This window comes from Pezoporus occidentalis, unplaced genomic scaffold (assembly GCF_034315485.1).
Source record: "Pezoporus occidentalis ecotype Australia unplaced genomic scaffold, CSIRO_AGI_Poc_V1 ctg93, whole genome shotgun sequence".
NCBI lineage: Eukaryota > Metazoa > Chordata > Aves > Psittaciformes > Psittacidae > Pezoporus > Pezoporus occidentalis.
The window spans coordinates 3,915,621-3,937,898 of record NW_026916294.1 but is presented as its reverse complement, the minus strand read 5'-3'; the positions used below and the strand labels follow the sequence as shown (position 1 = coordinate 3,937,898).

General features: G+C 45.2%; 1 protein-coding gene across 2 annotated transcripts; it reads left to right on the top strand.

Annotated features, from left to right (window-relative positions):
- The first annotated feature begins 1,743 nt into the window (after positions 1-1,743).
- ACBD3 (acyl-CoA binding domain containing 3) lies at positions 1,744-21,629 on the top strand. 2 transcript variants are annotated; one of them, XM_062605886.1, is made up of 8 exons: positions 1,744-2,069; positions 9,352-9,493; positions 10,510-10,650; positions 11,415-11,573; positions 13,567-13,741; positions 17,042-17,234; positions 18,378-18,662; positions 19,545-21,629. In XM_062605886.1, the coding sequence occupies exons 1-8, from the start codon at positions 1,808-1,810 to the stop codon at positions 19,754-19,756; spliced, it is 1,569 nt and encodes a 522-aa protein (XP_062461870.1). In that variant the 5' UTR covers positions 1,744-1,807; the 3' UTR covers positions 19,757-21,629. The 2 variants fall into 2 exon arrangements, with proteins under 2 accessions (XP_062461870.1, XP_062461871.1); XM_062605887.1 differs by lacking the exon at positions 1,744-2,069 and adding an exon at positions 7,924-7,942.
- The last annotated feature ends 649 nt before the right edge of the window (positions 21,630-22,278 follow it).

Here is a 22,278-nt window from a genome sequence, read left to right as displayed (position 1 = left end):
AGGGATCAGTGAGAACTTTAGTTCCTTTTACTCAAAGGATTTATTTTAGGATAAAGAGTTCAGTTTGTTAAAGCAGGAACTTTAATCTCACAAAGGATTAAACCGTAGAATTGATGCCATAAGAAAACACTTATGAAGCGCAGACTGCTCAAGCCAAGCAGAAAACACGTTGTATCAAAGCTTTGAAAACAGACGTTTTAATACAAGTGGTTTTAGAAATGGACTAACAAAATGAAAGTGGATCTGATGCCGAAGAGACAGACTTGTAAAGCAGGCATGTGTGAGGAGCTAAAATCATCCGTCCTGCTGTAAGTGTGCTCCATGAGATAGCACCATCAGAGGGCAAAGAAGACAGTGTTATATTTGGTCATAGAACTGTAGAATTGTTTGGGCTGGAAGGGACCTTAAAGCTCATCCAGTTCTGACCCCCTGCCATGGGCAGGGACACCTTCCACTAGAACAGGTTGCTCCAAGCCCTGTCCAACCTGGCCTTGAACACTGCCAGGGATGGGGCAGCCGCAGCTTCTCTGGGCACCCTGTGCCAGCGTCCTCAATCAAAAAAAAGACCCCAACCACAAAACCAAACCAAAATGCTAGTGAAGGAACTACAAAAGATTTCCAATTGGTTGTAAAATGCCTTTTAAAGCTTAGATGATTTATCATCTGCATCAAATTCTGCCCCATTTGTAGTCAACAGCACCCTGTGTGGCACTCACTCACGAAATACTAATGGGAAATAGAGTACTTTAAGTTAAAGCTTCACATTTCTTCTCCCTTTCACCGAGAGGCTTCAAAGCACTTTGTAAGCGTGACAGTAAAATCTCTTCAGCATTCCTGAGAGATTAGCAGATGGATCTGGAGCTCCCTTGCACGGTACATAAACTCCAGGGCGGTGTGACTGACTGCAGATAACCCCAGCAATGGTCTGCATTCAGTGAAGGCTGCAGAGCTCCACAGGTCCCTTCCTTTGCATCGGCTTTGGGAACCACCAGGCAGGCACAGCCTCCATCTCCGTTTGGGTGGGAAACGGGACCAAATCACCTCGTGCTAATGCAGCCTTTCCCAAAACGCTGTGAGGATGCTCTGGGAATAAACCCCCTGGGCTGGGAGGACTGCCTCCCCGCGCAGCACACGGTAACGGTGTCACAGCGACTGGTGTTTCATGGTCACAAGGGAGTGTGCTAATTGCAGACACAGCTCTTGGAGAAGAGATTGCCTTACACTCTTCTTCCCTTTCTCTGCCTCACTTCTTTCCTGTGCGAGGCTTGAAGCCTGTTTCCTGCAAGAGGAGCAAGGGGGGTCAGTGTCAGACCCCCCGTTCTACCGAAGCCTTTTGGCCTGCTGCGGAAAAATCATCATTCCTTTATATAAAGCAGTCAAACAGCACGACTCTCCCCACACACACACACACACACCAAACACTAACGTGCTCTCCTGCACGCTAGGATATGGGTTTATTTCCAGCCCCATTCCCGACGGGCTAGGGCAGGCCGACACCCGCGGGTGTAACCCGGGCCTTGGGAGCCGAGTTCCAGCCGCCGGGAGCACGGAGAGGGGGCACAGGGCACCTCAGGGGCTGCAGGGCCGGCCGGCCGGCCTCACGGCGCCCCGGGGCCCGGCTGAGGCGGGCACCATGCGGCTGCGGCGCCGGCAACCGGGCACCGGCAAGGGGCGGAGCTGGGAGCGGCTATAGCCCAGGGGAGGGAGCAGGGGCTGGTGCGGATGTTCCGGGTCGGAGGGGAGCGGAAGTCGGGACGTGGCCGCCGCGGCGGAGCTGGGAGGCGGAGGGCGGGCGGGCGGGTGGAGGATGGCGGCGGTGCTGAGCTCCGACCGGCTCGAGGTGTCGGTGGACGGGCTGACGCTGAGCCCCAACGCCGAGGTGCCGCACTGCGAAGCGCGGCCGGAGCAGGGGGACCCTGCGGCGGGGCGGAGCCGAGCGGGCCCCGGTTCCCCGGGCCAGGCGGAGGCCGGCGGCGAGGCGGCGGCGGAGGAGGCGGCGCTGAGCCTGGAGCGGCGCTGGGGCTTCGCGCTGGAGGAGCTGTACGGCCTGGCGCTGCGCTTCTTCAAGGGTGAGTCCGCCCGCGGCGCGGCCTGGCCCGCACACCCCCAGCCGGCACCGGGCTGAGTCCTGAGCCGCGGCGTCGCCCGTCTGCCCGCCGGGCCGGAGCCCCGGGTCCCCTGAGAGCCAGGGAGAAGCGGCCCCGGGGGTCGGGGCTGCAGCGGGCTGCGGCGAGCTTCGTGCCACGGCGGTCGGAGGTGGCGTGTGGGGATGCGGTTTTCCTGGTGAGGAAGGTGAGACCGGGCAGGCGGACCGAGGGAAGCGCCGTGTGCCCGCTCCGTGGGGCCGGGGAGGCGGTTCCGAGGGTTTGTCTAAAAACAGAGCAAAAAGGAGGAATCCTCGGTTGTGGCATGTGAGGAAAACCCGTGTAAGCGTAGGCGAAGAGTGTGCGCTTTGAGTGCCATCGGGTCTGCTGACAGCCCGGGTGCTGGCGTGAGGTGCTGTGCCATCCACAGGATGCTCGCTTCTTCGTTGCTTCCAGTGCTGTCAGGACTCCAGCTGGCAGCCGGGCAAGGGAGCCATAAAACACCCAGGGTGTAGAGCTGGAGCGCTTGTCTCGGTATCCCCTGCAGCCAGGTTTGTTTGTGCAGGGACCTTGCCACACTTGCTTTCCTAAGAGGAGGAAATGGACTGTGGTTTCGACGGAAGAGCTGTCTTCACTCTAGCGCTCCATTGTGCCGCAGCATCTGAGCACCTCGCAGCCATGTGTCACTGCTGGAGCTCAGGCAGCTGCCGCTGAGCACGGGGCGCAGAGCTGGGAGCCCAGCGACGTGCCTGCACTTGGAGAGGTCACTCTTGTGGCGGTCGGTTGTTAGATGACTCCTGCAGGAGAGCTGCCTCTTTTGAGGGCAAGCACACTGGCAGGTGGACGCCGTGCTGCAAGGACAGAGTTGTCTGTTTTCTTCACTTTGGCTGACTTGCACATAGGCAGTGGTTAGGAGCTTCTAAAGCTCTAAGCAGGTTTCGTGAACACTCGTTCTTTGACCCTATTCTGATGCCCTTCTGCAAAGCAGGTTTTTTATTAGCACGCTTACGTAGAGAGGTACTTTCTTTTAAACTAGAAGATCCATAAGGGTCTTCATGTTTTTCCTCTTTTTTTGTGCCAGAAGCTGCTGCCACCAGGTATCAGGTTGTGGTAGCATTGTACTTCTGTCTCTTTCTCCTTTCAAGCTGCTTGAAAGAGTTCTGCTTTCGTTTAATGAGCGTTTATTCTTAAAACATGATGCTTAAGGAAATGGCTCTGCAGTAGCAAATCCCTTGTCTTGGTCAGCTGTGGTCTTGTTTTGGCTTAGGTTTAATATTCTACTGGAACCTGTATTTACAGTGTAAAAATTACACATTGTGAATGAGCTTATCTGCATTATTGCTAACCAGTGCCTATTGGGTATCATGTGTTAATGGCACTTACGTTTTACCTTTGTCTCCTCTTCAATGGAGTGTTTAGGTTTCAGTTTTTCGGCTCTGTTGTTTCAGCCCTGGGGGTTTTGTTGCCTTCCTTTTAATAAAAGCTTAATTTCAGTATGTTTCAACTTACTGCTGCTCATTTTTTAACCTTCTGCAATTTCTCATAAAGCATGGCTTTGCTCCGAAGAAGGGGATTTTCCATGCTGTACGGAGTTATCAGACTTTCCAAATGAAGACCTCGTTCCTCTTTCCTTATGGCTGGGATAAGTCATGTGAAGTCGTTGCTTGTATTTTCATCTGTATTTTTTTTTGCTGAAGGTGGCATAACACGAGGGGTTTTATTTATAGCTGTGGTGGTGAGTTATAGGGGTTTGTAATAGTTCAGATCACTGATTCTGCCAGCTTGTTCTATATCTGCATGGCTCTGAAAATAATCGGTCTCGTTTCCAAATGGTTTTCATGCATCCTGTGTCAGAACAACTGTGGGAGTGGGCATGGTTGTTTCGCAGCCTTGTGGATGCCAAGGAACAAGTACGGATTTCTCCTTTTCTTCGAGGAGCAGCATATGGGGGATCTGAAGGTTGACCCATGGCTGATAGATCAATGCTGAGATCTTGTTTCTGATCATTCTTCTGAAAACCATACTGATTTGGAGAGAGGAGGTGTCTTTGGAAAACTCTGTCTTAGAGCTAGTTCATATCCACGCCTCAGTGTATGGTGTTACCTACTCACACAGCTACTACAGAGCAAACAAGTGACTCAGGGCACTGCAGTGCAGTAGTATCTGGATTAACAGTGGTGACTGGGGTGGAAGGAGCTTGGGTTGGGATACTAGAGGAGTCCCTGTGTGAGGTCAGAGGGTAAGCAGCAATTTCTAGTTAAACATCTTCCTTTCTGCTTCACTGGGCAGAGTGAGTTCTGTGGATGTAACTCATCATGCACTTTCTTCCTAGGAAAGTTAAATCTGATAAAATACTTTGGGTTTGCTTATTAGAATGGCTGCTAACACTTGTCTGTGGTGGCGTATTGCATGTAACAGAATTGCTTGAAGACAAAGACAGGGTGGGAGTGCACATGAACAATGTGAAAAACACAAATGAAACTAGGCTAAGATATTGAGGAGACTCAAAAGCTACTTCATCCTGTCTCTGATAAAGACAAAAGCAGATCTAAAATGCTTGACCCTGGGTCACTTCAACCATCAGGCCCTAGGCTGTGCAGGAGATGTGTGCTTGCTTTTTGTACCATCCATAATGGCTTGTGAAGAAAGCTTTTCAGAATAACAGAGGCATAGAAAATTGATGGTTAATAGTGTTCCAGTCTGGTTTTCTGTGAGAAAACAAGAGCCTTCCTCACAATACACACTCTTTCCCTTGCTGCTCTTTCAAGCCTAGCTCAAGTCAACCAGCATTTTGGCTGGCATTAAGAAACTGCTCCACTGTGCAGGATCCAGTATATAGTGGAGAACATAGGCATGTTATTGAGAGGGGTGCATGTGTTTCTCTCTTGGACTGTCTGTAATTATGTGTCCTGGGCAGCTGGCAGAACAGAAGTGTCGCTGGTGGCTTATCCTGTTGTGGTAGGAGCTATGCCAGGGAAGGTAAGTTGTTTAAGGCGTGAGCTGTGTCCTGCTGTGGGAAGGTGTGCCTTGCACAGCTCCGACAGCAAATCTGTTCCAGTACCAAATGGCTTTATGGTTTTCCACATCCTGTCGTTGAAGTACCATTGCACTCAACCTCTCCTGTATGACAGTCCCTGAAGTGTTCATGCACTGTCTAAAGTGATTTGCAGTGCACCACATTTGAGTAGACAGTATGCAAACCATATCATTTTGGTATCTAAAAGCTCTCCTGGTATGCTAAGTATTCTGATTTTGTTTGACTGCCCCAAGTTACTTCCTCTTATCCTAACAAGAATGCATCTTTGACCTCAGCAATACATTGTTCTAAATTGTTTGACTTCACTGTTGTTTTCAGGATTAATTTGATGGCATGACTGCAGTTCATGAGTTAAGCAGGCTCTTGTTTTCAGTGTGAGAACCCCTGTAATGTATCTATGTTTGATGTGAAGTTGAGCTGTGATCACATTTAATTGGAAAGGCCAATTGGTAACTGGTTTGGTTGATGCAGAACATCCTCAGGAGAGGAGAATTGGGAATGTAGGTGTGTACTGGATTCTGCAGGCAGTGATTCAGTTCTCCTGCTTCTCAGTTTTGGTCTCGCTCGTTAAAACTTTACCAGTTAATAGCATTAATGTGAGACTTCTACTTTTACGAGCTACAAGGTGAAAAACTTGCAGTTCACGAACTGTTTTCTAGCTGCTTCTAGATGACGCTGCTGAATGCCATCCAGTGGGAATTGGGCATTTAGAGTGAGTGCAGTCGGTGGAGTTGGGAGTGGAAACTGCTGCATGTTGTGCCATGTTTCTTACAGGGGAAGAAATAACCTGAAGTTATTAGAAGTAACATGATGCAGTCTCTTAAGCGTGTTTCTTAAACTCCCTTGAGTCTAAATGTGTGGTTTTATACCAATTCATGTCAATGGTGCAGTGCCACCAAGTGACATAAGCCTCTGTTATCTGCATTTCATTGCTAGTTATAGCTTCAATTTCTGTTGTGTTTGCATGCCAACACAAATGGTGGTCAGCGAAGTGCCCGTAGCATAAGGATGGTTTAAGTACTGGTTTTCAGGGTTCTTCAGCTGAGCTGCCCTCAGTGGATCTCTCTTTTGCAGGCATCTAAACAAAGAAGGCACTGTCAAGGGATTGCTTTCTGGGCTGTGAGCACATGCTGCTGGGTTCTGTTGAGCTAAAAGAAGTCTTCTGATCTGTAAGAAAGCTGAGACATTCTCTGACCCTATTGGGTCAGACACAGCAGTGGCATAGGGAGGGACGTATAGTTGCCACACTACTGCTGTGCACATCCTTTGGATTTCTCAGTGTGTTCCCCAGAGCTCTTTGATGTTCTTCAGCTTCCTGGCAGCTGTATTAGATGTGTGGGTAATACTTAAATGGGACATTCATGGATGCTTGAATAAATTTGGCGCTTCTACTTGTCTGGACTCACTAATGCTGGTTTTGGCATATCTGACTCTGCAGATGGCTTCAGGTCCTCTGGTTCGGTTTAACAGCAACAATTCCAAATCTTTGAAAGGATTATATACTTTGGTTCATGCTGAAGAATTCGACTGAAAAATAGCTAATGTACAACTGCGCTCTCTTGAGTGGCTCCAAATATTTTGCTGAGAGTTTGCTTCTAATCTGCATTATCTACAAGTTGCTGAATGCCTGTCTCATACTTTTTCTCCTCTGTCTGTTTTCCTCTCTTACTTAGCATGTTTGTTGTTCTTCCCTTGGGTTGCCACTCTTTGTAAATGTAGGCTTTTGGCTTCTCTTTAGAGTTAAGGCTTGAGGTCTGACTTCTCTGTTCTGTGAAAGTGCAGATATGTGGTGTACAGCATGGGAAACATTTTTATTCCCTTTAACCCTCTTCAGAAGCAAGTTCAAGTACTGATGATGTTAGCTGGCTTAGGTAGCGGTCTGGTATAGCAAATAGCTATGGGTTTTGGCAGACAGCTGTAGGTATGCAGGTTGTGCAAGGTAAATCATGCCATAGGGACCCCCTTGAGATACATACTTGGCTCAGAAGCCTGGGAAAACTTCAGTGCAGTACCCTTATCGATGGACTGACTTTTAAGCACACTGCCCCAGGATATGAAGTATGATTTCAAAGGGCATGTTGTTCACTGAGGCTAAGGGAAACGCTTGCTACCTAATAAGCAAGTTCCCAGTTAAATATGAAGTGTGAAGAGTTAAGGAAAAGACAGAGAGCAGGAGACCTGAGACCCAGGGAGAGATTTGGACACGAAGATTTGCATCTCTTAAGGACCACAGACTTGTTGGGGTGGGAAGGGACCTCTGAAGAGTGTAGAATTTAGCCCCCTGTGTTCAGAGCCAGTTTCTCAGGACTGCGTCTGTTTGGCATTTGAATATCTCCAAGGGTGGAGACTTCAGAATCTTTCCAGGGCTTGAGCACTCTCACAGTAAAAAACCAAACCAACCAATCGCTCTTACGCTTAAGTGGAATTTCCTATCATTGAATCACAGGATGGTTTGGGTTAGAAGAGACCTTAAAGCTCATCCAGCTCCAACCGCCTGCCACGGGCTGGGACACCTTCCACTAGACCAGGTTGCTCCAAGCCCTGTCCAACCTGGCCTTGAACACCGCCAGGGATGGGGCATATTTCAGTTTGTGTCTGTTGCTCTTATCCTTTCACTGAATACCACTGAGCAGAGTCTGGTTCAGTCTTTGCAACCCCCTCTTCTCCACCCCACCAGGTATTTTTGGAAGTAGATATTTTTGTAGAGAAAGGCTTCTGGTTTTTTGAAGCTGGAAGCTATATTTGCTGTTAAGTTGTGCGACAGTGGGAGAAGAGTGAATGCTTGAGATTCTGGAAGAGTGAAGTGGTCCTCTAAGAATGGGTAATAAGTAATTAAATGTTTACCTTCCTAATTCTTTGGTTCTGGCTTCATAACAGATGGTGTGGTTCATCGTGATGTTTTATCCAAGACCAGCAATGTGCTGAACTTGGTCTGTCGAAAATACAGCTTCTTGCTGTAAACACCTTCTCTGTGGGTTGGCTTCTGATTTTCAGAAGTATTCACTTGGAGTTTCTCAGTAAGCCATAATAGAGGTATTGCCCCTTCTCTTTCGTTCTGAGATTTGCTGCTTTTCCTCCTAATAACTCTGTTCACAAGCATCAACTGAGCAATTTTGCTGTATGTAAATGTCAGCCCTAAAATTCAGGTGTGAGTTGGATTGTTCAGTTTGGGGCTGTAAACAGCTTGTTCCGGAGGAGAGCTGGAAACGAGCGGCAGCTCTGCCTGCAGTTCCTGACTTCATGGGGAGCAGTTAGTAGTACAGTCATGTGAAATGGCTGTTGCTTACCTCTGGTAATAACTCCCTCATTTCAGCCCTTCCAAAAGGAGATTATGCTTATTTATTTGTTTTCTTGCTCAAGGAAAAGGTCTTTTCTTAATGAGCAGTGTAATTACGTGTAGCGGTGCTTTTTCCTGTGATTTGTTTTGACACTTTAAATGTGCTGAGATAAGTCCTAGCTGACTAATTCATGTATAATTTTAGATCAACGCAAGTCTCTTCTTACCAGTAAGTGCCTGGCAGGATCTAACCAGATCTGCTTCAGAAGGTGTTGTAGTGGAGCCATTGGAATTCTGATTATGTTCAGGTTTACGCTGCCTGTGTCTTGCAGCTGGAGCTCTCTATGCACATTGGTGCTGATGGAGTCACCTCTAAGACTTTTCATTTATTCCAGCTGCCTTGGCAAAGTGCAGCAATCCAATTCCCTCAAGGAAAGCTCTCGCTTAATTCTCATTTTCCCTCTCTGCAGTTTTCCTTGCCTGAAGGCTTGCTTTTTCCACTCCCATTGAGGCGAAGAGCACGAAAGGAGAGCAATCTGTAACGTTAACATCACCTCTTTCTTTGTGGAAAACCCTTCCTAGCCACTCTACAGCAGACTTGGCAGAGACATTTGATTTCAGTTAAGGTTTTTAAGTATTTCAGGGCTATAGATCCATGTGGTATGATGTTTAACTAATTATCATAAATATTTATGTGATAACTTGCTAGCTAAGTGTGACTGGATGGTATGATGAAAAACACATCACAATTCAGTTTCAGCAGCTGAAGTAGGTATGTTTCTTCTTCTGGACAGGTCTATACTTCATTTGAATTTGTCTAACCTTTTGTGACTTGACTTTTACTCTTCTTTTTATGAAGGAAATGGTGGTGGTTATACAAAATGTTCTTTGCTGTCCCATGCCTAATCAATTAATCACAACAGTGAAATTGTCTTTTGGTTTTTGTCCTACAGAAAAAGATGGCAAAGCTTTTCATCCAACATACGAAGAAAAACTCAAACTTGTGGCACTGCACAAGCAGGTTCTGCTGGGACCTTGCAACCCTGACACTTGCCCTGAAGTTGGATTCTTTGATGTTCTGGGGAATGATAGAAGGTAAAAGGACTGGTGCTCTTCTTGGTCTTAACTCTGCTTTTCCTGTCTGAAGATGACATCCAGTTTCCACAGTAAGAAGACAAGTATGTGGGTTGCCTCGATACGTGTGTATGGTAGTGGAAAGCGAAAGTGGCCTCTTCAAATGCATCTTGGAAATCTGAGTCACAGTTCAGTAAAGGTGCTAACAGAAGGTTATTGGGTTTTTTGAACCGCATTAGGAAAAGCTGCTGTGCTGACAGTCCAATTTCTCACAGCAGTGTGAGGCTTTGTGGCTATGCATTAATGTGCAGGGCCATTTTTCATCCTAACCCCCACACCAGGGTTACAGCACACCAAGTCTGTCGCCAGTGGTAGCAGCCTTCACCAAAGATAACTTCTGATTTCAGATACCTGATGCCTTCAGACTCTGAGTAAATCTTTGTGAGATCTGGCCGCTCCCAGTGTCTCTCGTGCATTGCTTGTAGTTCAGGCTGTGCTTGCAGTGTTCATTGTTGCTATTTCTAGTGGGAAGGTAATGTGCAGTGCAGCACTGGCTTCTTGGAGCTGGACCCAGTGCACTACTTTTGCCTAGATGGATGTAGCTTTCCATTAGGAAGAACCAGGCTGTTGGCATTAAACTAACTGAAGCGCTATAATCAGTGGTTGTTACCATGTTTGTTCATCCAGTAAAACGTATGCATTCTTTCCCTCAAACTAGAGTGGAGGGAGGGTAGAAAAGTATTTCAGGTTCATTTGTTTTCTGGGAAGCTTTTGGATGTAGTTCAGAATTCTAAGTAGGGTTGACAGCATGTATGAGATTTCATCTAAGCACCGAGTTATGCCTGTCTGAAGGAGTTCTTCTGGTGCAGGCAGAGGAGAACACTTTGGGGAGAAAGCTGTTGGTGCTCTGAAACTGCGTATGATAAACTTTGGTCCTTGGTCTCCCAACTTTTTTTGCTTTGCTGGGTTCTCAGAGTTCATTGCTGACTTCAAAAGAGTTGAGCCTTCTGTTATTTCAGCTGATTTCTCTCTCTCAGGAAGGAATGGGCTGCCCTTGGAAACATGTCAAAGCAAAAAGCTATGACAGAATTCGTTAAGCTCCTGAATAGGTGCTGTCACTTGTTTTCAACATATGTCACTTCCCACAAGATAGAGAAAGAAGAACAAGAAAAGAAAAGGTAATGTGTGAGTCCTCTGATGTTGGAGAATACGGAGCGTATAACTCTTGACCTATGGACTAGCTTAGGCTGAATTTGTCCTGGGAAGAGAAGGGCTTGAGGTTGAGGTGGCTCTGCTACCACTTAGAGCAGTGGTAAAGGCTCTTTTAAGCCTTTTTACTTTGCCAGTAATGAATGATTGCCTCTGAGGTGAAGACTGCTAGAATAAAAAGAGTTGTTTTAATTTTGCTGATACTGTCATCTGCTTGAGAAGTACACACTTCACAGTGTCTGCACCAATACGCCTGTGGACTAACCATACACAGAATATGAAACTGTCATGTGCTTTAAACTCCTCTTCTAGCATGGGCTCACAGCTTGACAAAGGCTATCTTCTACTGTCATTTACATATCATCTGATCATTAAAATACGGTATCCATGTGTTTATTGAACAGATGTTAAAGCTTGGGAGATGTGTTTAAGCTTTCCAGGCAATTTCCTTCTACTGTTCTCTGCTAGAGATAGTATAGTAACAGGTTTAAATACCAAATTATAATACAGCGTTTACGCTTGTTGTCATACTGTGGAGTGCAGTAAAACTAAGCAGTGATATGTTTTCTTCTTGTGTCCAACAAGATTCTTCTCTAGGGCAATTTAAGTGGGAGGAGATGATACCAGGCGAAAAACCCTATTGGGTAGGCAAAAGGCAGGTTACAGCATGCTGAAAATAACTCATCCTAGGATTGTAGGAATGCTGAAGTAGCTTATTGAGTGGATGTTGCAGAAGAGAAGAGGAAGAACGAAGGCGGCGCGAAGAGGAAGAGCGTGAGCGTTTACAAAAAGAAGAAGAAAAACGTAGGCGAGATGAAGAGGAAAGACTTAGAAGGGAAGAAGAAGAGAGGAGGAGAATAGAGGAGGAACGACTTCGCATGGAACAACAGAAGTGAGTAGCTGAAACAAGCAACACACTTGAGACAACTGTATTAACTGTTTAAATAGTTATGCTAGGATTGAATATCTGAAGTTCAGAGCACTCGAGCCTGGCAGTGATGTTTTCATCCTTAGCTAAGAGGGACATAGTATGTAGAGAATAATTATCCTTACACGTTATTGTATGCAGCCTTCTCAGATGAAAGTGCCAGGGAAGCTTTGTTTAAAGAGAAGCTCTGGAGGTTTTTGGATTCAAGGGCTGCACCTCAGGAAAACTTGTTGCTCTGCTTCTTAAATGATTAATGCTGTACTCAGCCGAGCAGAGTTAAATGTCCAGCTGGAAGCATTTTTTGAACTGTGACTTGAAAGTTTCTATCCTCTCCCAGGAGATGGAGCCTTGAAAAGGGATAACTGCAGTTCAGTGGGGTGTTTTGAATGCATGGCTGGAATTTCCTAATGGGGTAGCCCAACACTACGTCCTTAAACGTACTGCTTTTCTAGGAAATGTGAAGTGTCTGCAGGTCTCATTTGTACAGTGGCAATCACTGGATCTTACCACCTTTCTAAAAGGGATGCAGCATTCATGGTCAAATGCACTAAACCTCTGTTTGTAGCCTGAATTAAATTGTTTACTTAGAGTGTACAGCTCTAGTTACATTTCATTGTTCCCATCACATCTCTATGTGCTGAAAATGTGGATCTAGCTTTGCACACATAATATTTAAGAAAATATTGTATCCTCAAAGCTGCTTCAGTAACCAACCATTTTCCACAAGAAAGATGTCTTTTCAGGGGGTGGCTCTGAAGTAGATCCTGTGTTTGCTGTGTTTGAGGAGGGAGCAAATAATTAGTCCAAAAGTTTTGCTGTTTGTTTAACATGGTGAGAGCCAGAGGAGTGTCAAATACAGACATAAATGAACAGAGAACACAACAGGAACTGTTGCACAGTGCTAGGTAACAAGAGCTGATGTATGCCTTGAAGTTAAGAGAGTTTTATTTTAAACATGAATAGCAGATGTGTATTAAGTGATCGTAGCAGGTTACAGAGATAAAGAGTTGAGACAGTAAAGGAATGTGGGTATGTATATACAGGCCAAGTGTATCTAAACTGATCATCATTTGGGGAAGAGTAATTGAGCCTTGCCCTTTAGTATACTAAACCAGTCTAATTCTGGAGTTTTTAAAGGGTGATTTTTGGCGTAGGAAGAAGAGTGGGGAGGAAAGAATTACACCTGCATTTGTGTGATGCTGCTTCCTTCTTTTGTAGCATTGATAGTTTGTCACTGGTGGATATAACACATGAGACAAACCCTGGAGCGAGCTAGTAATTTTACTGTAGAGTTTTTGTTAGCCCTTTGGAAAGAGGAGCAAAACTGAGCCTGTGCACAAGTAACTTATGTGTTCCTCCTGAAGTTTCAGCAGTTGAGTTCATTGCAGGTGCAGATGCCCTGTTTGGCAGAACCTTTGTTCCTGATTTAGGCCACAGTCAGTCACACTTTTCGTATTTGTTTGCATGATGTCCTGGGAAATTAAGATAGTAATGTGGTGTGTTCTTAGATGGACCAGAAAGCATTGTTGTGCTGTCCACACCAGGTATGGCCTTGCCACTGCCTGCAGAAGGGCTGCTAGAAGGATGGTTTCTGCATGTTTTCTAGAGAAACCAAATGTGGGTCTTTTCTCTTGCTTGTTTGAGTAATTTAGTCATGCATTTTTTGTAGCACTACCTCTTGATCAGACTGCAGATTGAGAATTATGTAAGAGCTTTTGTTTCTTCAAGCATTGGGTAGAAATTGTTGCTCCCTTCTTTATATTCTCAGCATTTTTTTTTTGCAAAGTTCACATTTGCTTTGGCTATGGGTTCTGCTCTATTATGTAGATTTGTCTTAATTGGGTTTTGCAGGAATTGAATTAGCTGTGTTTGAGGCCACTTAAATGACTTAAATACAGGGATTTCCCCAATACCCTTAGCTGCTGGTAATCTTCATACTCTCCTCCTACCAATCTAGGCAACAGATAATGGCAGCACTGAACTCCCAGACTGCCATTCAGTTCCAGCAGTATGCAGCCCAGCAGTATCCGGGCAACTACGAACAGCAGCAGATCCTAATTCGGCAGCTCCAGGAACAGCATTATCAACAGTACATGCAGCAGTTGTATCAAGTCCAGCTTGCACAGCAACAGGTATGGCCAAGCAGCTGAGAAACTTGAATTTTGTGTTCCAGGCTGTCTCTGGGGGGTGCTTACTTGTCTCCTTGAAAAGATAATTGCTACAAGGGGAGATAGCGTCCTAGTGACTAATATTGCTTCAGATTCAAACACGAGAGCCCCATTATTTGATCCTTCCAAGTAGTTTTCTGAAGCAGCAGTTAGTTAAGAAAACTTGAAGCAGCCATTAGTAATTACTTGGTTCAATATTATTCTTGGAGACCAAATGTGAAACGCTCTGCTGCAGCATCGATTGCGTGTGTAATTTAATGGGGGTAACATACCAGCGCACCTGAGCATGAACAAAGCTATTCCAGTGACTCTCTGTGTACGTATCACCCCTGAAGATCTGTGCAGAGCAGCAGTCTTTGGTCAGCCATGTGTTTCCAGCTGAACATGTTTGCAGCACTGTCGCGTCACTGCTGGGTTTGAGAGCGCTCGTCCCTGCCAACTTGAGCACTACTGATTTCTCCCTCCTTTTGCATCTATTGTCTCACGTCAGTATCTAATCACGTTGCTCCCTCGTGATTTGGGTGGGAGGACAAACTTTTATATTTCTGGTATCAATGGGTGGAGGTAGCACATTACTACTTTGCAGGGGTTTTGTGCCTCAGCTTAGAAGGCTAATTCTGTTGAGGGGAATCTTGCATCTCTAACAAAAGTGCTGTATTCACTTCTCAAGCTATTTTAAAGTTCAGAGATGTCCATCTGTAACTGTCTTAAACAGATGTAAGCCAGACTTCAGACTCTCGTATGTCTGACCTCTCTAAGCATGACCTGAATCTTAAATGGCCTATAGCTGTCAGCCTGAGATCTGTTGTTCTTGAGCTAAAGACTTAACAGGAAATTAGTTACTGAATTTTAAGTCATATGTGCTCTGATGAGGTGGCTGTGCTCAGTGAAGAACTGTCCAAGGAAGAAAGCCATATGAACCCATGGGAGCCTCATGAAATTCAACCAAGTGCAAGATCCTGCACCTGGGTCAGGGAAGCCCCCAGTATCAGTACAGACTGGGGATGAGGGGATTGAGAGCAGCCCTTCAGATGGGATTTGGGGATACTGGTGGTTGAAAAACTGGGCATGAGGTGACAATGGGCTCTTGCAGCCCAGAATGCCAACTGGATCCTGGACCGCATAAAAAGGAATGTGGCCAGAAGGCTGAGGGAGGAAGGTTATTCTCCCCCTCTACTAGGCTATTAGGAGATCCCACCTGGAGCCCTGCTTTCAGCTCTGGGGTTCCCAGTACAAGATAGACATAGCCCTGTTAGAGTAGGGCCACAAAAATGCTCAGAGGTCTGGAACACTTCTCCTATGGGCACAGGCTGAGAGAGTTGGGGTGGTTCAGCCTGGGGAAGAAAAGGTTCCGGTGAGACATTGCAGCCTTTCAGTACTTGAAGGAGGCTTATAAAGAAGACAGAGAAGGACCCTTTTGCAAGGGCCTGCAGCGACAGGACAAGGGGCAGTGATTTTAATTAGGGAGCTTAGGTTTAGATGGACATAAGGAAGAAATTTGGTTTACAGTCAGGGTGGCCAGACACTGGATCAGGTTGTCCAGAGGAGTTGCGGATGCTCCATCACTGGAAGCGTTCGACATCAGATTGGATGGAATATTGAGCGGTCTGATCTAGTGAAAGGTGTACCTGCCCGTGGCAGGCAGGTTGGACAAGCTTATCTTTAAAGGTTCCTTCCAAGCCAAACCATGATCTGGTGCAGTTGAAGTGGTATAGGAAAGTCAGAGGCTTCTTGCACTGTTATAGTTACTCCTGAAGCTTAATGACACCTTAGTACCAGTGCTTTGGTGTCCTAGTGGTAAGCAAAAGCTATAGCCTCATCAGTCTTGCCCTTCTGTAATTGATACTACTCCCTTGAGACTGAGGTGTCAGAGACACTGCTGCCAGTTTTCCTCAATGCTATCAGGCACTGCTTCTTTCAGTCATTGCTGTCTGCTTTCTGCCTACAGAAGACTAATGTCCTCCAAGACCTGGGCAAAACAGCCTTTCCTTTATAGTGGCTTACAAGATAGAAAGTCTGCTAGGTAGTGAAGCTTATGTTTCATGTCTCTACTTGGACAACTCTTGTAAAGGAAAGGATGAAAAAGCAGCATGCAACTGAGCTAAAATTACCTAATTCTGCTTCAGACTTTCCTGAAGGCTTCTGAGGAATACTCTTTTTTTGGATCACTGTATCTCAGCCACCTTGGCTGCAGTTAAAAAGTGCTGTTCTGTCATAGTTGCTATGGATCAGCTTATGATGCCATTAATTTTGGAAGGGCTGTATGCAGTAGTTGTCTAGAAAAGTTTTTGCCACTTTACATTGACTCACTGTATAGAACTGTAGTAGAAAGTGGATCCGGGCAGCACCGGTTCAATTGCTCAGCTTTGAAATCCAACTAATGTTGGACTGTACTGTCTTCATACCGTGTTCTGTTCATTCATCAAAGTCATGTGTGTATTAAGTTATTCTTTAAAGAATGGTACTGTGAATTATACCTCTTCCCTGTCCCCACAGAGAAACGTATAATCGCTCTGTACTGATAACTAGGAGCAGGGGACTAAGCCTTGAAGCTAAAGGGGTAATATGTCCTGCTTAAATCCAAAGGATGGTTGTCACCTTGTATAATCTCATTTTAGGTGTATTTAATCCTTTGTACAGGGACAGCATGATAAATTCCACCTAAAGAGTTTCAGTGTACGTGAGTCATGTTCTAAAAGATGCACTTCTGAGCTTTAATAACTCCTCTCCCAGATCACTTGCAGTCCTTGTGGCTCTTGAGCATCCTGCTTTCATATCAAATAACTGCCTTTGTGGATTTGATAGAGAGCCCTGTTGAGCAAGTTAAGTCACAAATTGGCAAGTACTTAATAGACCTCAAATACTTCCAGCTCTTTCAGACCTGGATGAGCTCAGGCTAGAACCCTTTGAGCCCACTGCTAAAAACCAGCAAACAAGTCATCACTTTGAAGGCAATGTTCTAGGAATTACTGAAATGCAGAATTTCCCCGGTTAAGTGTTTGTTGTGTGTGCCCAGATTAACTTGGAGGTTGAATCTTTTTGTTCAGGTTGTGTCCACCAGCCTAGAACAAAGTGAATTCACTTCCCCAGATACTAAGTAGGTGCAGTTATCAGTGGTTAATGGAAGCTGCTTATGGGCTTTTGTGTCAAGCCTCTTCCTGGGGTGTAGGGGGAGATTCTTTCAAGTGTCTTTCTGTCTCCCTCTTCCAGCAGAAGGTATCTTGGGATGGTTTGGTTTTATTGACTTAATTTCTGTCATTTTAGGCAGCCTTACAAAAACAGCAGGAGGTGGTTGTGGCATCAACAGGGACACCCCTGACTACTGCATCGAAGGCAAATTCACCTGCCCCAGGGGACACCCCGTCTATTAATGGGCAGGCCAGTACACATGCAGACAGCCCTGAAAAGGAGCTGGATCCAGAGGTTTTGGAAGAAGCACTGGAGAATGGACCAAAAGGTAGGGGTGTCTAGATTCCTTAATTAAAAATACATAGTAAAAGCTCTTCTTAGGATCTGAAGTATGGTTACTGTGGCTCTTTGCTGGGCTTCATTGGGTTATGCAAAAGCTAGCTTTGATTCCTGGGTCCAGTCTCTCTCAAGGGAGTACAGTATTGCACAGGCAAAACTCACCTTTGTGAGGAGAGAAAGAGGACACGGTAAAGGCATTTCAAGCCAAGTGGACGGGATCCAGAACCTCTTTTTACCCTTGACTTGAAGGAAAGGGGTATGAAAGTTACAGCAGAAAGCCATTTTGTGCAGTAATATAGAATGTTCAGTCTTGTTTGAACTTGGTCAAAACTGAATGATTTATCCTTGCAGATGAAAATAAAGCTGAATTCTTCTTACTCTCTCTGAATGCTGCCCTACTTACATACAGTCCAGATTGCTATCCCCCCCCCCCCATTTCCCACCTTCCTCAGCTCCTAGGAAGCTGTGGAAAGGGAACAGGAAAAGTTGCCTCCTAGTAGCGCTTTCATTGCTGTTATTTCTGAGTGTTACCTCTCTACTTTCATCAACAATCAGCATAGAATCAACACCATAGAACGGCTTGGGTTGGAAGGGACCTTAAAGCTCATCTAGTTCAGCCTCCCCCCTGCTGTGAGCAGGGACACCTGCCAGTAGGTGAGGTTGCTGCAAGCCCTAGAGACTTTTTGGATCCCAGTATGAAATCAACACTAGCATGGTCCCTGTCTGTCTAATGAGGTGTCCAGTTGTTTTAGTCAGGATCTGACGGTTTCTACACAAATATACCACCTCTGGTTCTGTCACATTAAAACTCCTTTCAGTGAAGGGTTCTGTGCAATGTAACCCCATCACCTGTCACAGTAAATTAGTCTTCTGAGTTTTCTGTGTAAGCACTATTGGTTTAAGTATGGCGGGTGGGTGAACTGGTAGGATTTGAATGTGCAGCGTCATATCTGAACTTGCACTGCATTTTGTGCAAGTTCCAACCATGAAAAGATGTTTCTTAAGGAAATAAAAATAACTTGGAAGCAACTCTGATGCTTGTGGTGCTCAAGTGTCCCTAAGGCACACTCAAGCATGCAGCATAAGTAGCTGAAACAAAGCTTAACTGGAGTCTTTCCTCCCCTCTCTCCAGATTCTGTTCCAGTGATAGCTGCCCCATCGATGTGGACACGACCCCAGATAAGAGACTTCAAGGAGAAAATCCGGCAGGATGCAGACTCTGTGATCACAGTGGGCCGAGGAGAAGTTGTTACAGTTAGAGTACCAACTCATGAGGAGGGCTCTTACCTCTTCTGGGAGTTTGCTACAGACAATTATGACATTGGTTTTGGGGTGTATTTTGAATGGACAGACTCCCCTAATACTGCAGTCAGTGTGCATGTCAGCGAATCCAGTGATGATGAGGATGAAGAAGATGGTAAGTGTGCTTACTTATATGATCTTCCAGTCCTGCAGAGCTTGCCATGGGGGAAAACATAACTGATGTCCTAGTTCCCCCAACTTCCATCTAGTTGGAATCTTCTCTTCAATTTACAATAGGAAGTGCAATTCTGGAAGTAATTTCAGTTACCTTATGTGGTCACAGTTAAAGCAGTTGAGGGTGGGGACATCCTTTTCCTAAGTTTTACTTACTCCTTAGTGTGCCCTTGTGTCCAGCTCAGCTGTTCAGTAACCTAGATTGAAACCCTTGCTATAGTAGAGCATAGTGTGGATCTGCACACTGAAAACCTTAAGCAGTATCCTGCCCTGCACTTCATGAGCCTTTTCTATGGAGGAAGTTCCCTTGAGGCTTCAGCAGGGCAGCTTTTAATAGAGCAGTTCCTGGTAGTGGCCAGGACACAGGTCACAGCCTTTGCCTATGGGGGAGCCTAAATACCACCAGGAAAAACCATTTTGAAATGGGCAAGTGACATGCTTGGAAGGAATTGCTCTAACAGAAGAAGCTGTGGCCTTCTGGATGTTACCCCTGAGTAATCACAGTAGTGTGTATGTCGGGTCAGTATCAGTCAGTGTTGGGTACTGTCTGAATGAAAACTGGAGTTTTCATGCAGTTTGGCATCTGTGCAAACTGACCGAGCTTTGGTTTTGGAGAGTTTTAATATCAAACTGTAAAATCCATGATAAAGTGCTCACTGTGCCTCCTGCTTCTGAATGCTTTAGCCACTGCCTCTGTATGAACCCCTTTGGCCCAACTGGTTCCTAACTAACAAAGAGTGCCTTGTGCACCACAGATCAGTCTGACTTTCTGTTGTAAAGGTTCCACCCATGTTAACTGACACCTTTTTTTTTGCCCTTGCAGAAAATGCTAGCAGTGAAGAAAAAGCCAAAAAGAATGCCAACAAGCCTCAGCTCGATGAAATAGTGCCTGTGTACAGACGAGACTGTCACGAAGAAGTGTATGCTGGCAGCCACCAGTACCCAGGGAGAGGAGTTTATCTTCTTAAATTTGACAACTCCTACTCTCTATGGAGGTCAAAAACAGTTTACTACAGAGTTTATTATACTAGATAAAGGTGTGGCTGTGTCTGAGGCTGGGCTGTGCAGAAGATGTCATTTTAGTTGGAATTTTCTTCAGGCATAATGGATCCTTTTGAGTCTGTGTTTTATCCTGTCTGTATCTGTATGGTTTGTGTGAACTTCTAACAAGTAGACACTGGGATCTTCCTGCTCCATGACACTAATGCATATTGCATTGGGCTTAACAGAGGATCTCCCTTGCTCTTTTGGGTATTGGAGTTAACCAATGGAAGTCATTGGCTCCAGTGCTAAGGTCACATCAGTTGCATTTGTTAAACCCTCATGAAAAAGGGGGAGGGAGTTGCTGGCTCACTGGCTGGGTGATCTGATGTTTCCAGGTCTGGATGCTTTGAATAACTTGTTAACAGTTCATTTAAAGTCCCATCAATAACTGGTAGATTTGGATGCAGTTTGCTGTGTAGCAAGTTTCTCTTAACTGTAATTGAATGTCAGATTTTTACACCATTAAAACTTGAAACTTTTAAGTTGATGCAGTTTAGAAACAAGTTGTCTCGCTTCTGTCCTCATCAAAGAAACATTCAGTTCCTGAAACCAGCGTAGTGGCTAAGATAAGGATGAAGAGCATCCTGAAAGTACAGCAAATAACCTCTTCTGAATGACAATTAAAAGTATATGTAACAAGGAAAACCTTAATCTCTCTGCCCCGCTGCTAACCCTAGAATAAAAAGTAACTCTTTGAGGCAATTGACTTTGAACCAGGGCACAAACTGTTTCTAAGTTTGGTGGGTTTTTAATGGGGTAGACTAAAAAATACGTATCTCTACAAACCTGAAACCAGTTTTCTGCACAATGTTCTGGTTTGTCTGTTTTTGTAAGACCTGAATAAGCGCATTGTGCATCTGAAGAGCAGTAAGTCACTTTGATAAAGTATAGGAGTTAATGTTGCACTAACTATGGAAATCACTGCCAGTCCGTTTTAGTCTGAGCTGGTGATACTTGGGTGCAGGCTTCCTGCTTTAATCTGTAACTGTCTGCAGAAAGGCAGAGTGCACATACAGATAATAGCGTAGCTTTAATCTCAGTTCCATATGGTTTGGTTGGGGCATTTCATATTTTGTATAGTGGAAAAATGCAGGTGGCTGCTTAAGGCTGCAGTAAGAATCCACTCTCCTTGGAGCCCTGTACCCCAGGGGATGATGACTTGTGTAAGTGCTCTCTGTGTGGGTAATGCACTTTGTTACTGGAAGAAAACGGTTACTTTGGGTTTCTCAGATGAGTTCTTGCAGTAAGACTTCCATTGATTAGCTGCAGCATGTACAGTTCCATGGCAAATGATGTTGAGTTTGTTTGAATGATCAGTTTGTACATACATGATACTTTCCTTTCCTCATACCAACCGTGGAGATACTTCTCCTAGAGTGCTTAAACCTGTCATCTTACATTTGGTTCAGCAACACCGTACCAGCTTCTAGCTAGTTAGTGCTGCTTTATCCAAATGCACTGTACAATGTTCTGCTCTTGTGTACATACAGTATATAGACCACGAGTTTAGGAAGTACCTTGCTTTTAAAGAAAACTGTATTTAATGTAAAAAAAAAAAAGGAAAAAAAAAACCCTTTTAAAAAGGCAGGCACTAATATATTTCTTCTGGTCTTCAATTTAAATCTTCTTTTTTTTTTTTTGTCCATACAAAAATGTTACAACTTTTTCCTTGGAGAATCTCTGTTCTTGGGAGCGGTGTTTGTCGCTTTAAATGGCAGCACTTACTGTCATGTGTTGGATGTTAGAACTTTTACGTTTCCGGACTTTTTTTATTGCCTCTGGCTGTTGATTAGTACAGTACAAGTGCGATTTCAAGATACCTTGAGATAGTATTTAATCCGAATTAAAATACATTTATCTGTAATGCTGTTGGCTTTTTATTAACTTGGAAACCTTGGCATTGCTGCGTATGGCTGTTGTCTTCCCTCTCGTCTGTAAACCGTCTGTACTGTGCAAACACCATGGTCGTAGCAGCTAAGTCACTTGGACCAAAGACTCTGCACGAGCCTCTGCGTGAGGCTGTTTGTTAATATTGGAAGAGCCCAACTTGAACAGGAAAACCTTTGGTTTTGAAAAGGTTGGATATGGGCAGTTAAAACTTGTAAGCTATTTTGTGCCTAGGGCCTACCTTTCCCCCTGCAGCTTAATTCCCCAGTCCTGAAAAGCCCTTGACCTAAAGGGCAGGAGATAGGCACCACCATGCACAGTTTAGACTGAATGAGAAGAGAAGCCAGAGGCAAAAAGGCAAGTTATGCTAAGGTTGGTTGACCAGAATCTCCCTACTAGTAAGTAGCTTTTATCGTGGAGCTGAGACCATGGTTTGGTAGGTGGGCCAGGTCCCATTGGCACCATCTGTCCCCAGCCTCTCAAGCTGGTGCTTCCAGCTTTCATGGGTGGAGCAGAAGCAATCTTCAGTGAGAACAAAACAAGTGCTGTGCTGTTAGAAGCAAGATGCTGAGCAGTTCAATGTACCAAATTGGGTATGCTACAAAGCACTTTCACATGAAATGTGC